Here is a 14,336-nt window from a genome sequence, read left to right as displayed (position 1 = left end):
GGGAGAGGGAAACTGGAACTTCACCAACACACTGACCTAAAGTACATTTCAGAAAGGTGAGGAAAGGAGGCAGGGATTGGGATTTCTCATGTTATCTGATATTAGGAGAGTTTGCATTTCTTTGCAAGCCCAGCGCCTTTGCTTCCACTGTCACCTGGTGCTTCAAGGGACCCTGTGGGGCAGAGTGCCGCAGCTGTGAGGTGGGACCTGCTCACTAATCGGGGTCAGGTGGGGCTAAAAGCAGTCACGAGCCCCAGGTATTTGCTCTCTGCTCTCAGATGGAGAACAACAGAGTAATTTGCCATTTGAGAGCCACAAACCCAGACACAATGCCTGGTTTCAACCTAATTTCTGAAAACTTAATAGCATATGTGAGTCTAATTATGAGCAGTGGAAACCCTACTCCTAGAATGCCAGGAGGGTGGACTGGAGCGTGAGGAGAACCGTCACCTGGACTCTGACAGTAAGCATGTCACTACAACAGACTAGCATGTAATTTATGAGGATTTAAAATATTTAATATCTAAAAAAATCTAGATTTATTTCTAGACATTTGATTTGCTGAACATTTCTGTGCATTATTTCCCTTTTCTAGAAATGAGAGGTGAATATTGATAGTATAAACATTCTAATAATTCACATATGCAATCCACAGAAACTGCAGTTTACGTAACGAGTGGTTAACTCTGCTCTCAGTTAAACTGGCTGCTGGATTTCCACTTACTAACTACGAAATAAAGCAAAACAGTCATAGGCAAAAGAACATACCATCCAGTACAGCTTGCATAATTACTGAATAAAATACAACTTCATCAGTGTTCTATTTCTACTACTAGTGGAAAATACTATGTTCATGGAGCTTTTGGAGATTCAAGATGATAAGTGTAACTATTCTCTGATTGTTTGTTTTAAAATCTAAAACACTTAAAGCACTGAAGTGTTTTCAGTGAGAGAAAGCGTTTAATCTGTAATGACTGGAAATTTTTACTGATATCAATGAAAGTGGGATTTAAATCATGTCCCACTGAACCAGCATTGTGAGATAAGTGATATCAAAACAACTGTACTCACCACTGAAATGCAATTACTTTGGAGAAAGAAAGCAGCAGTTATATAGTGGTATGAAACAATCACAGAGAATACATTAAGACAGGAAATGAAGAAAAGTTCAGTAGCAAGCTGAAACTAATAAAGAACCAAGGCAAAACCTTCCTATATTGCCAGGTGAAAAAAGTTGGATTGTGTAAACAGACCTTGGCTCTTAAATAGTTTCACTGCAGTCAACTACATTAATAAATAAGGTTCAACTTCAAGAAAGCATCTTGGCACATTTCAAAGAATGTCCCATATAGGACAATGCATAAACCGAAAAGCCATTGATGTGAAAATATATTCTGTGTTTTGATGTTTTCCTAAAGAGAGGTGCTTTCTTGAATAATATACAAGCAGAGATTCGTAAGGGCATGGATCTCAGACAGAATTTGCACAGGAAAAATTTAAAATATCCAGGAAAGATGAGAACATGCATATATTTTAGAAGAACACCCAGCATCCCAACAGGCAATAAGTAGCATCTGCACCTTTCCCATGCCTGAATGAGCATGTCCGATCTTCACAACAACAGGAAATGTTGGCATTGTTAGCTACGGGGAAAACAAAAGAGACACATCAGAGAGAGCAACCATGAGTCAAATTATGAGGCTACAACATTTATGAAAATTACTGAAACATGACCACGATTCACCCCAAGCTGTCCCTGCCATGGGGCTGTGCACACTGGTAATCGCCTGTGTCAGGCTGTGTGCTCTGATGAATTGCCATGGATGTGTTCTAAGTGTTCTGTTATTCCCCACAATACAGCTGGTGTACTTCTGTCTTTTTTGCATGTCTTTCTTTGGCTTCACTTGTTAAACTGACTTTCTGCTATTTCCCATTTTATGTTTTCTGACCCATAAACCCACACTCTGCAAGGTTCTAATCATTAATGATGCCAAACCAATCACATTTTTCCTTTTCCCCTTGATTTCCATTATTTAGCAAGGCTGTAAATGCTTTTTGTGACCACTTAAGAAAGCAACGATGTTTAATTCACCAAAAAACCACTTTCTTTAAAGGCCGATCCTAGCTTCTATTACAGAATATCTGAGTTCTCTAGGGAAGGCTCCAGCTTCTGCACAGAATGCAAGTGATAACTCAGCCATTGATCAGGAAATCAAACATGCAAAGGCATATGAATGTGCTTTATTCAGTCAAATGATAACAGTTCTGTCTCAGAAAGTCCTGTCAATAACCAGTTTGACTTCCGTCATTCATGGGAAGAAGTTTTAGATCTCCCAGTCATGGGTACAGCTGCCACAGCCTTGTCTTTTTCTTACACATAAAATGTACATAAATTGACCCTCTATCAACCCAGCATAAATACAAATACGCAGTAGAACAGGATTGTCCCTAGAAATAACAAACTGAACACCCTCAACCTGGGCAGCAGCAGGACAGTAAGTGTTACAAGGTCTGAAACTTCCATTTAGTACCACATTTTAACCCAGTAAATACAATCAAAGCCAAAGCTCCCACTTTAGAAAATAAACTAAGAATTCTTAAGAGATTTTATGACAAATTAATTTTACAAATACTTACAAAGGATTGTCAAGAGGTTAAATGGTGTTCACACTCACCTCTCTGTGCTTTGCACAACATCGCACAGAAGTACACAAACAGATATTTACATGGGAAAAGTCATGGGACCGTGAATACTGACATTTAGATCAAGAGATAAAGGAGAGGAAGGACACTTGGCTATTGGTAACATCTGTGCTATTTGTAGGGTTATAAAACCAATTAAAATTCACACATACTTTTCCTATATTTTAAACGTAACATTTAAACGTAACATATCCGAGTTTTCAAAGCCTGATGAAACCAGAGTCCTTCAGTTGTCATCTACACAACACAGGCCGTGGAGGCTTGTCATTGATTTCTGCACCAAACCCAAAGCCATGTCTTTTCAGGAGAAAACCAGATTTGATTTAAAGACTCACAAAAGTCTACAAGACTACTGCAATCCCGGTTAAATAATTCCATTAGTTAAGATGTAATACACATATCTTCTGCCAGGGCATCCTCGAGATATGAAATCCAGGATTACTGCCCCAGGCAAGGAGACCCTTCTGAAACCCATGGGTTAGTGCTTTATTCTACACGTGTCACTGTAGCAGCCACATTTCAGTGCCTGCGTAAAGGCAACTTGGATTTTTTGCAGATGTTCCGGGGACTGACACTGTAGGAATTGGTAACTATGAATACTTTGAAACTCTTTTCTTTAACTCTTGTTTAGGAATCACTTCAAGAGTTGGTCTTTAAATCCAAAATACATTTATTGCTTTTTACAGATCTGTTTCACTCAAACCAATATAAGTTAAGGCACGTAAGCATGAAAAAAATTGATTAGCTTCAGAATAGCCACAAGCACTTGCAAAAGCATGGTACAGTAAAGGTCACGTAGACTGCAATTTTAAAATAAAGTTCTCGCTGAACAGTAGGAATGCAAAGACCTGTAGAGTCAACATCTAGTCACTTATTTATTGCTTTCATATCTTAAAAAGAGAAACTTTTTTTTTTTTCATTTTTTTTAGGGGGAGAAGAGGGAACACATCGTTGCCTGAATCAAGATGCATATGGGCAGCACCACATTTTTATGATTGAACCATAAACCACTGAACTGGGGTTTGTAATGGAAATGCTGGCAGACCTCTAGCCATCGCAATACAAATGGCACTCCTATAATTACCAGGACCACGGATTTTCCCGTGATTCCAAAGCTGTGGAATCCTCTGTGGGCCACAGGAATAAACTTTTTTTTTTTTTTTTTTTAAAAAAAGAAACTCTGCTTTCTCCCTCAGAAAAATGTGATAACATCATTTAAGGCAACAGAGTTCATTTTGCTTGGGAGCCGGATACCAAGATTCCGTGCGGTGTACCACATCCCAGCGCAGACAAAGAGAAGGGGTGGTTGCAGGGGAAAAGGTGCTGAATACTGCATTTTAAACATTGGACAGAAAAACACCCAGGCTGTCAGAAGGCAGACAGATATAAAGTTATCCCAGCGCTTCTCTTGTTTGTATCTATCACGGTGACAGGGCCATGAATGCAGGGCTGATGAGGCTGTAGTTATTTGGGGTTTTGAGCAGCATTTCCTTTACTCCTGCTTCCTTTCGTTGACAGTTTTCCCTCTGTACATGGGGACTAGGTGTGCTATCATGTCGTCACTTCCCCACCACTAACTGGTTTCCAGTTGTGCGTGGTATTGGTCTGTCAAGCAACACAGCCAGAAATTATTGAAATTACAGAAAACACCATTTGAGCCCTTGCCCCACCTCTTCCCAATCTGCTCTTTTGTGGTAATTTCCATCTCAGCAGAACAGGGAGCCTCAAGGCTTCTCATACATTTGGGTAAACATTATGTGTGATACTGTGACAGAAACACTGAAAACCTACTGGCTCCATGGGTTTCCTTTTAATTGATGTTATAGTTACTTGGTAGACAGATACCTTGAAAGAAGATCTAGCACATATCAAGGGATCCACTCTAAACAGAGCTGATGCTAACCAGGCTCATTGCATGATCTCATTGAAATGTATTGTTAGGGGGGAAAAGGCCATTTTTACAAAAACATTGCTCATTTTTCAAAGGTTTTCCTAAACTCACAAAAGTATAAAGTCTACTGTGACAACTAAAAACTGAGGGAAAAAAATCAGAAAAGACCAACAACAGAAATGCCATTAAGAAACCTGGCCAGTTCATATGTACGAGAGATGGAAATGGCCTACACTGCATGAACTCTTGGACGTACATATAATACACATGAAATACATCTGACCACTTAAAAAAAATAAATTAGGATAAACAAGACTTCTGTTATAACTTAAATAACAACCCAATAAACTATAATTATTAATTAGAGAGAAAACAGCATACATGTCAAGCATAAACTACAATTTCCATAGTTACAGATGAATACGATTGCACTGGTAATAGATACTAGAAGCAACTGGAAAAACTGTCAAGGCTCTTTGTAGGAGACCATGTACAAACCAGTTGAGGTACATTACTGATATTTGCTAATGCGATATCATGAAGCAAAATAACATCACTAAGTATTAAAAAGTTTTATCAGCTCCTCAAAACTCCAAAGACGGATTCAGTCGGTGCATTTTCATTTCGGTGGTTTTTACGTCTCACACTGCTATTTCAAATAAATGTGAAGCTTCATTTCAACATAACCTGAACTTGGATCAAGTTGCATCGCTCACTTCCACGACTAGGACTACGTACTACTAGTAGGTACTACTGTGATCTGTGAACTTCAAGTCATGTTCCCTAGGAGAGCAAAAAGTAGATGATGTTTTGCAGATGAAAGGCAGTAGTAAAAAGTTGTTCGAAGCAGAATCCTTTTGAAATCCGGATGACGGAAGTCTAGATTCACAAGTTTCAAACTGAGAAATACTTACCGTGGAAGCTGCTTTCCTCAGATGACAAGTTTTAGTGGTTTCTGTCATATATTAATAGCATGAATTAAACTCACATCCTTAATGTCCAGACAAATCTAATAGTTGTTACCACAGGGTACCACTGAACTGGGCGTTCACTCAAGCTTGATGAGTCTTAATGAGCCCAGCAGTCATACTGTCAAACCTCTTGGCAGACGGGGCGCCTGTCTAAGCGTCAGAAGTCCAGCCCTGCCTCGGTTACCTGCCCTGCGGAAGGGTTCGAGGACAGAGGAGAACGTGGGATTAAATATGAGCAGTGATTAAATCTGCAATGGAAATACTATAGTATGTATGGTTTAAAATGGGACTGTAATATCCTGTCTAAAAAAATCTTCATTTTTTAATAACATGTCTATCTTTTCCCAATCCAAATAACTATAGATTATCATTTTTCATTCAAGAGCTCATTTGCATGCCGCTTAACTCTTTACTGTCACTTTATTTTACATAACTACCTTTTACTTTATTATTTTCAAAGTAGTCCAGTTGAAAAAAATTATTTTAATGATGTTGTATGAATGTTACTAAAATTGATTCTGTAACGGGCCTAATATGGTTTTTTTTTTAGATGAACACATTTGAAGCTAACTGGTGTAGTCCGCACAGGAGCAATTTTTCCTAAATGAGTGGATTGGATTTTTCAGCCATATACTTGCAATGGGACTACAACAGCTGACAAACAGACTCAAACGGGAGCTTCACTGGTCGAGCTTCTGAACACCAGGATCTGGATCCACAATCTCCACAGGTAAACTGGAGGCCAATGGGCAAGACTCACATTTTTGAACCACTTGCAGCAACTGTAATAGTCTTTAATTTTTTTAAATGACTGATAATAATACAGACAGCAATCCCTCAACACCTCTCCCAGTGGCAGATTCTCCGTCCATTTTTCACTGGATCTACTCATATCAGTTCCATATGAGCTAAGACAGTAGAGTAGGAACATTTTTTCTCCAGTTTTCCATTTGTTCTTTTTGTTTCCCATACTACCAACAGGCAAATAGCAGAGTAATTCTAGTTGCAATGAAACTATTTTGATTTACCAATAGACAAAGAATTGTCTCAAACAAGAGTTACGGCGATAGAAGGACTAAACGCAGGGAGAGATTTGACCCAATATCCTGAAGCTGCTGAATAAACACTAATGAAGGCAAGTGTGCATTCGCAGCAAATCATTTTGAAATATATCACAGAAGCATGTTTCTCATGTCGTTAAATCTCTCAGAATTAGGTCATGACATCTGTTGGGTTAGCTAGCATGAGACCACAAAGTTTTTTGAAACTGCTGCTGCTGGGAGCAGTAAGTTATCAAACTATACTCATTACGTCTGGAAGTGTTTGGGGTTTTTACTCTTCTGTTGATGTAAATTATTACATCAAACATTCCATTTCCACACTGCTAGCATGATTTGGAGTCAAACACAAATTAGGTTCAAAGATTCATTAGTTACTGGTCAGAACCTATTTTAAATGCCTGAAATCTGCAAAATAACACTATACTGCTCTTCTGAAATGTCAAGATATTTTCAGTATGCTGCATATGTTGTTTTCATAAAAGATTGAGGGCTGGACTATCTTCTGTTCTGATCCCACATATTGATAATTACACCGAATGAACAGAGAAATGCAGAAAATTCAGTTTCAGAAAACACTGCAGTTACAGGTACGTGTTTTTGCTAGAAGAGAAGAAAAATTTGACAAATTAAAACAGTAAAAAAAAAAGTCACTGATCAAATTATATAGGTGCTCAAAAAGAGCAAGTACTGTGAGAATTGCTGCTGACACATCTGATAACCATGAAAAACAGGGGTTCCAGAGGACTTCATGGGCGCAAAAAGCCTTGAAAGCTCCTGACCTCTGATCTAGAGATGCACAGTAGTAAATAGCTAAACTGGCTGTGGTCAGAACATACTTATTCCAGTTCCAAAAGTAAGCATACCCTGCCAGGCAAAAATTAAGAAAAAACAGTTAAAGACAAAATATAGAGTTTCCCCCTCCCTCTCCTCTCAAGGTTGTTAGAGGATTTTTTCAGTGTTGAGAAAAACGAAGGAATCCTGTTCTTCTGGAAGAGTTTGTTAGCCAAACGTGGGGTGTTTGCAAAAGCATTCATTAGCATCATTCCAAACACCCAGGTGGATCCACTGGTTTGCAATACATGGCAGGACAAGAGCCACCACGCCCAGGACGCTTGTTTTCTTGAGATCACCATCTAGGAACTGCCATGTAGTATGGATATGTGGATAGAGTTAGGCACGAGATTGAAAAAATAACCAAACCAACGAGCCAAACCAACGAACGATCCAAAAGCTGCTCTGTGGAAAGGAAGGTATGAAATAGATGCTACAACTCTGACCTCTGAACAGCTATTTAACTAAATCCTAGAGCTCAGGAATACCTATCTGCTAGTTTTGTGCTCATGAAGAACTGCACTGTTTTCACACTGCAATACTACCTGTACACTCAGTGCATGTTAACAAAAAATCAAAAGTGGAGTCCGTCATCTGCCGTAGTATTTCTTACTAGGAAGTAGTACATAATACCTCCCTCCTTCCTGAATTATCACTGTGATTTCCTTGAAACTGAAATCTGTGTCCTGTGCGTGCGGTTCCAGCGTAGCAGCAGCAGCCAGGGAAAAAACCCTGTTACTTGAACATACCAACAAGTCATGTCCTTCCAGTGAACCTGACAAAGTAAACTCAACTTGTGTTTTACAAAGAAACAAAACACACATTGTAAGCAGAGGCAGCTGGCAGCACCATTAGTCTGGTGACTGTAGGTTCACTCCTCAGGACGTGTGCAGCGATCAGAGATTCGACATCCCCTTCTCACAAGCACACTTCTGCCTGGCAGTTTGTTCTTTTCTAAACCTGAGCCAAACCTAAGGCTCTCGGTCACTAATCCTACTTTTTTTTTTTTTTTTTTTTTTTCCTGAATGGAGCCTAAGTTATTTGCAGGGTGTGACATATAATTTTTCAATCATTCAATTTCAATAATTTTTGAAGGAATTGTCTGATTAAACACCAACTTTGCAATCGCAGACGGGTATTCACCCGGTTCTGCTGGGTTCAATGACTAACATGCACCCCGCCCCATTCACCAAGCCTGCGAAACCTGCTGGGTTCTGGCACTGGGGGACATTTTTATACATGGTAACGCTGCCTAGACATCTCTCGATAAAACCACCATGACTAGTCAGTAGAAATACTGCCATTTTGAAATTTTATCTAGCTATGAAGCCCATATACTCTTGGCTAGGTTCAAGTTTGAAAATTAAATGCCATTTGCTAAATTCTGACAATTATAGATGAAACCTCAGTTGTTTAATTTCTGACCAACATATTTGAGAGAGTATAAATTTCATGCAGGCAAGTTCCCTGATGAGAATGAAGCTGACTCACAATTAGAAATGCTTGTAAACAGATGGCCATGAAAATCAAAAAAGCCAGTTCCATTCGTGATTCTCCCACTGCTGTCACAATAGCAAGGACAACTCTTGTCATTGCTTGTTAACGTTTCATTTGCATCAGTGTATTAAAACTGAAGATTCTTTGTACTATGAGTTTACAAAGGCAAGTATTTTATTGTGATGATCTTTAATATCTGCCCACCTAACGATGTCATAAATCTGCTTATCATGCTTTTTACTGTAGAAAGAAGTGTTCTACTTTGATACCCTTACCCAATACCTGCAGGCACCATTATCCTCTTCCACAATCTGAAGTGAAGGTTATTTGGGTAACCAGCACATGCCCATAGAGTTAACCAGCACTGGCTTCATCGGTATTACTGTTTGTATTTTCCATATGTAATATAAAATAATACCTATCCTTTCCTATTTCTGAAATTTTATGGAGTTTATAAACCTGGTTTACTAGAGTGTCATGCTGTGATTTCTTCACTGTAATTCTATTAATTTAAAATAAATACTTAAAATGTAAGCTTTATACACTAAAGTGCTCAAAGGTTTACAAGTTCTTCTGCAATTTAAGTATTTTTGAAAAATGCTTAGAGTTACATAACAGAAACTATTTTATTTCCAAAAGATATAATCTGAATTCTTGTAAATTTACTTTGAATTCTTCCAAGACATAATGTAAAATATAATCAAAGTTTTATATAAATAAAACTAGGCAAACACCATCTGCTAAAAAAAGAAAATAAAAATAAAAGCCCTCTGCTGGCAACAATACAGAAAACACAGGTTTCTGAGGGTGGTATTCATACTGGCTTTCATGTCCTCATGGCTGAGCTGCCTAGAAAAGCCACAATAGGAAAAAAAAAAAAGAGGGGGAGGAAAAAAAGTAGTGACAAAAAAAACCCCAGATGTTGCATAAACATGACTTACCTCAAGTTCAATGTTTAAATATTTATCTTTCCAATAATCCCCAAGCAAAGTTCATTTAACCACTCTAGTTCCATGTAATTTGTTTCTGGAATATGCATCAGACTAAATCTAATTTTGTTCTGCTTACTTTGGAGAAAGGAAATTAAAAGTGAAATAATGAGGGTGGGGTTTTGTTCCTTTTTTTCTTTCCCAGAAAGAGGCAGGAAGAGTCCTAAATCAATAAACAAGCAGATGGACTTTCTCTGGTCTGTTTGGTTTTAAGCAGACACAATCTCAGGACAAAGCCAGGGCTCGGCCATGCAGCCGCTCTCCATCACCGGCAGAGGTAGCTCAACATGTTCCTCTCTTCGCTAAGAAAAGCAGGAACATCGTGCTTCAACTGCTGTTATTCGCAACCAACACAAAGAACAAGTCAGAGATGGCGAGACAGATTTTCCACTGCCTTGTACCTTGACAGAAAAAAAAATAGGTGTAAAATTTGTATCATTTGTTTAGAAATATGGGCATTAAAAGACTCTAAGAGCTCAAGTGGATAGAAGGAGCAGGGCTTTAAATGGGCTCATGTGCCAGGTAACCAAAGAAAGGCAAATGCACCCTAATCGTGATTTCTTTATTCGAAACAGAGGATTAAAATGGCTTAGAAACTAAACAAATGCAATCCAGACTGGTCCCGGGGAGACGCTGGGTCACCTCAGCTCTCATTGACATCAGTGGGGGTTGATGCAGAATTGGGCACTGAGCAGCCCTCGGACACGGCTCTGTCACTCCCCACGAACATCACCTCGCAAGAGTGGATCTTAGAAACCAATTCTCCTGGCACTCACTGAAATGAGTACAAGCTTTGTCATGATCTTGGGGTATACAGTGGCACGAGCAGGTAAATCTGAGCCAGGAATTCAATCTCAAACACCTTTGTCCCCACAACTGTTTTTCACTTAAAAAAAGAATAGTTATCTACATCAACACCAAAGTGTCCTGATGGTAGAAAAATCTATTTTCAATACCTGTCCAGCATGAACTTGGAAGTTGTCATCAACAAGAAAAACATCAAGTATAATGGCAGTGAATCAAAAAGAGCAGTTCCCACGGATCTCTAGTAGAAATTCTGGAGAAGACAAAATCTTTGCAGAGACAAATCATATTTTGGTTCTGGCATGTCAGTGTTTCATTCCATTCCCACCATTCTACCAACTATTTAGCAAACTGCTGCCTCTAAAACCAAGCAACGTTTTGTCACCTTATAAAAAAAATGGCTGTGATTCTAAACTGGACGGGGCTTTTTACAGTAGTGTTTAGGAAGTGACAGCTGTAAATACCTTCTCTTTTGAAGTAGGCTATAGCACATATGGAGGCACTGGAACTTAAAATCCATGAAAGCTCATCCATTTTGTGAAATACTAGTCTAATTTTGAATTTTCTACATAATTGTACTGGTTTTGTATAGGATGTGTACTGTGACTATATCAGGTAAACTGAAAGTAGTTTTAAGGATTTTTTTCGAATGGGAACTGGGGAAAAAGGAACTCCAGTGAAGCAGCAAGAAGGCAACAGATGAACTATTACTACGGAAAATCCTGCCTGCAATCATTCTGAAATAAGATTCATTTGCCACGATACAGAGAGAGTTGGATCAATATAGACAAAAATGACACTCTGCAGACCGCCAGAGGCTGACGCCCTGAGCAGTCCAACCAACACACACTGTGTAGATGGCTTGGCAGCTGGAGGGGAGTCAGATGCCTGCTGCACATCCCGTTATCATTACAGAGCCCTGGAGAAAGTGGGCAATTCCTGTGCATCACAGCTCAGTGCTGCTTGGCACAGCTCAAAAGAACCGAACTCCAGCCTACCAGAGAAACACTCCTGAACAGTGCCCAGGAATCTACAACCTGAACGCACAGCACTGCCTCCGATGGAAAATGAAATGCAGAGGGGAGGCAGCGGTGATGGGAGATAACACCACCCCAGCACAGGTCAGGTACCGGTGGGTCATCCTGCAGAGCTGACAGCGAGAGGAGAGAGCAGGCACGCAGAGGAAGGGCAGGAAAGGAGCACGGACCAGAGGGCATCTGGCAGCGCCACCTCTCCCCGTGTCAGCTCTGAGGGTGATGCACCTTGCCCATCACCTGTCACCCCAGTAACTATCCCAAAATCGGTGTAAGTTTCCACTCCACAGGACTCTGCAGGGATGGCATCCCACAGAAGGAGACCTCGTGTTTGTAATGTGGGTCTCTGGGGGCTGTTAGAAGGAAGCTGCTTCATTAGTGTTATGACATAATTTGCTATGACATCACAGCTTAAGTATCAAACTACGGGAAAACTGACATCATAACATACAGTGTAGTGAAAGAAGCCCTTGACTGACAACCCATTTATACAAACTGTAAAAAGACTGTTACCTTCGCTTCAGTCTGCTTATATTCACAAAACGTTGGCTATACTTTCTCCACAATTATTGAAGAGACAAGATTAATTTGCTTAAAAATGAGTCAAGGAATATTAATAGGTCTTTTGGGAACAATCTTTGTATTCTGCAAGGTCAAGATCTAATTGTAATACAACATGGGTGCTGAGCTTAGGGTTTTCTTTAAACTCTTGAAAAGTCATCTTCCTAACAGAGTATTTTCTTTAAACTCTTGAAAAGTAATTTTCCTAATAGAGTATAAAATACTAACAACATACAATATAAAAATGGACAATGCAGCTTCTGGCTAAGACCTAATGCTTGCTGATCCTGTTCAGAGGTAACAGGTACTCAAACACTGTACCCATATCAGTAGAAGCTACAGGTAATATTCATCTCCTCTGATAAATGGACTCAAAATGCACTGTACTGCATTTGGGAGAGCACGTTCCTGAGTATAATTTCCAGACTTATTAAAACCCCTTTCAAATATGATGTAAATGTGTCGTTGCCTAAACTCTGATACTAATTTGACAAACCTTACCGTTTCAGAATGAAGACTTACCAGAAAACAGGAGTTCTGCTGAGGTTTCAAAAACTGCTGGCCTTTTACATTTTAATGATAAGATTGTATCAATGTTGCCATGAAGAAATGAGAGATACACCTAACAAAGAACCACTCGTTAGTGAGACGTGTGTGGGAAGCAGAACGGCCAGTTTTAAGTCCTGGCTTTGAGGGCTAAGTCCACATCCCCCAGGACTGACTGGTGTACAGATCTGCCTTTCCGCTGGAGCTGTGACCACTTGCTTCATGTTGGGGTTGAGAAACCTTCTCGCCACAAGTGGCACTAAGTCCACATTACCACTGAAAAGTCTTGCTGTGTACAGCACGTTCCCTTCCACTGCTGGCTGGGTCTAGAGACACCTAGAGGAATATATTTCTTGAGTATGAACCTCTCTTACGGCCATTTGCTTCTCTAAGTGTAATCATGTTTTAAATGTTCCACCCATGTACAGATGGCTTTGAAAGACTCCTAACAATCCAACTGGATTATTCCAAGGGTAGCTGCAGGAAATGCTGTGTAAGATGGTAATTAAAATGTATTTTTACAGCATTTGTACAATTACAATATGAGATTTAGTTTTACCATGGTGATGCTTCTACAGGAAAGTAAGTATTTAATTCTCAACTATGCCTACAAGACAGTTGTGAATTAATTTTTAACGTTTCACAAAATTATTTTTAAATTCTGTTATGAGCATAATATTTTTAGTTTGATTGCACAATTAGTTTGATTGCACAATTAGTATGTCTGTACTAGATATAAAGGTCTTTAAGACATGCAGAGCATAGTAGTTCCCTGTGCTACTCTGGACAACTTTGGGCAACATGTGCCTTAGTTAACCATCAAATAGGTAGACCTGCATGCTCGATGTAAGAGTAATACAGTTTGCCCAGCATTTTTCTTTATTATTTGAATTTTACTGAAGCACTAATCAAGTTGGTCTATTTAGATCACCTATAGCAGCAGCCATGTGATGTCACCTGGAAACTAATCAATGGCTCTCAATTAATTCCTTCATCACTTTCCAGATGACTGCCCTAAGTGAGACCTGAAAATCAATAGTCCCAGAACTACTGACCACAGTGACCATTAAAATACCTGCTCGGGGTTCTTTTGCAGCCTTCTTGTAGCTCAAACTTCCAGCCTCACATCTTTTTTATCTTTTCACTCACATGAAAAGCTTCCTGAAAGAAGTAAGTTTCCTCTAGTAAGAGCAGAGATGTCAGTGGGTCTAAATTATTTTCAGGTGTTAGTCCTGGACTTGAACCCAACTTTATGATTTGAAGCCAAAACTTCAGACTGGAAAAATAAAAAACAAAGTGCCTGCTTGAATTACATCAGGACATAGTGTACAACCTTCCTGTCTCTGTTTTGAATGTGGATCTAAAATCTAAAAATGAGACCCAGTTCTAATAACTCTGAATATTTGTGTATTTTTTTTTTAACAGATGGAGTGTGTCTTCGGGGGGGG

The 14,336-nt window shown here is 39.3% G+C and overlaps 1 protein-coding gene across 1 annotated transcript in view; it reads right to left on the bottom strand.

Annotated features, from left to right (window-relative positions):
• The window catches only part of LOC104463430 (synapsin-2-like), a gene marked incomplete at its 3' end in the record, with an annotated part of 37,904 nt that overhangs the window by 22,675 nt on the left and 893 nt on the right, over positions 1 to 14,336 (bottom strand). The window contains exon 2 of the mRNA XM_010075767.1: positions 1,581 to 1,643. Within this exon, the coding sequence (XP_010074069.1) occupies positions 1,581 to 1,643 (63 nt within the window). The remainder of the gene's footprint in view (positions 1 to 1,580; positions 1,644 to 14,336) is intronic.

This window comes from Pterocles gutturalis, unplaced genomic scaffold (genome assembly GCF_000699245.1).
Source record: "Pterocles gutturalis isolate BGI_N339 unplaced genomic scaffold, ASM69924v1 scaffold40306, whole genome shotgun sequence".
Classification (NCBI taxonomy): domain Eukaryota; kingdom Metazoa; phylum Chordata; class Aves; order Pterocliformes; family Pteroclidae; genus Pterocles; species Pterocles gutturalis.
The sequence above is the reverse complement of the archived record's forward strand: the minus strand, read 5'-3'. Positions and strand labels throughout refer to the sequence as shown.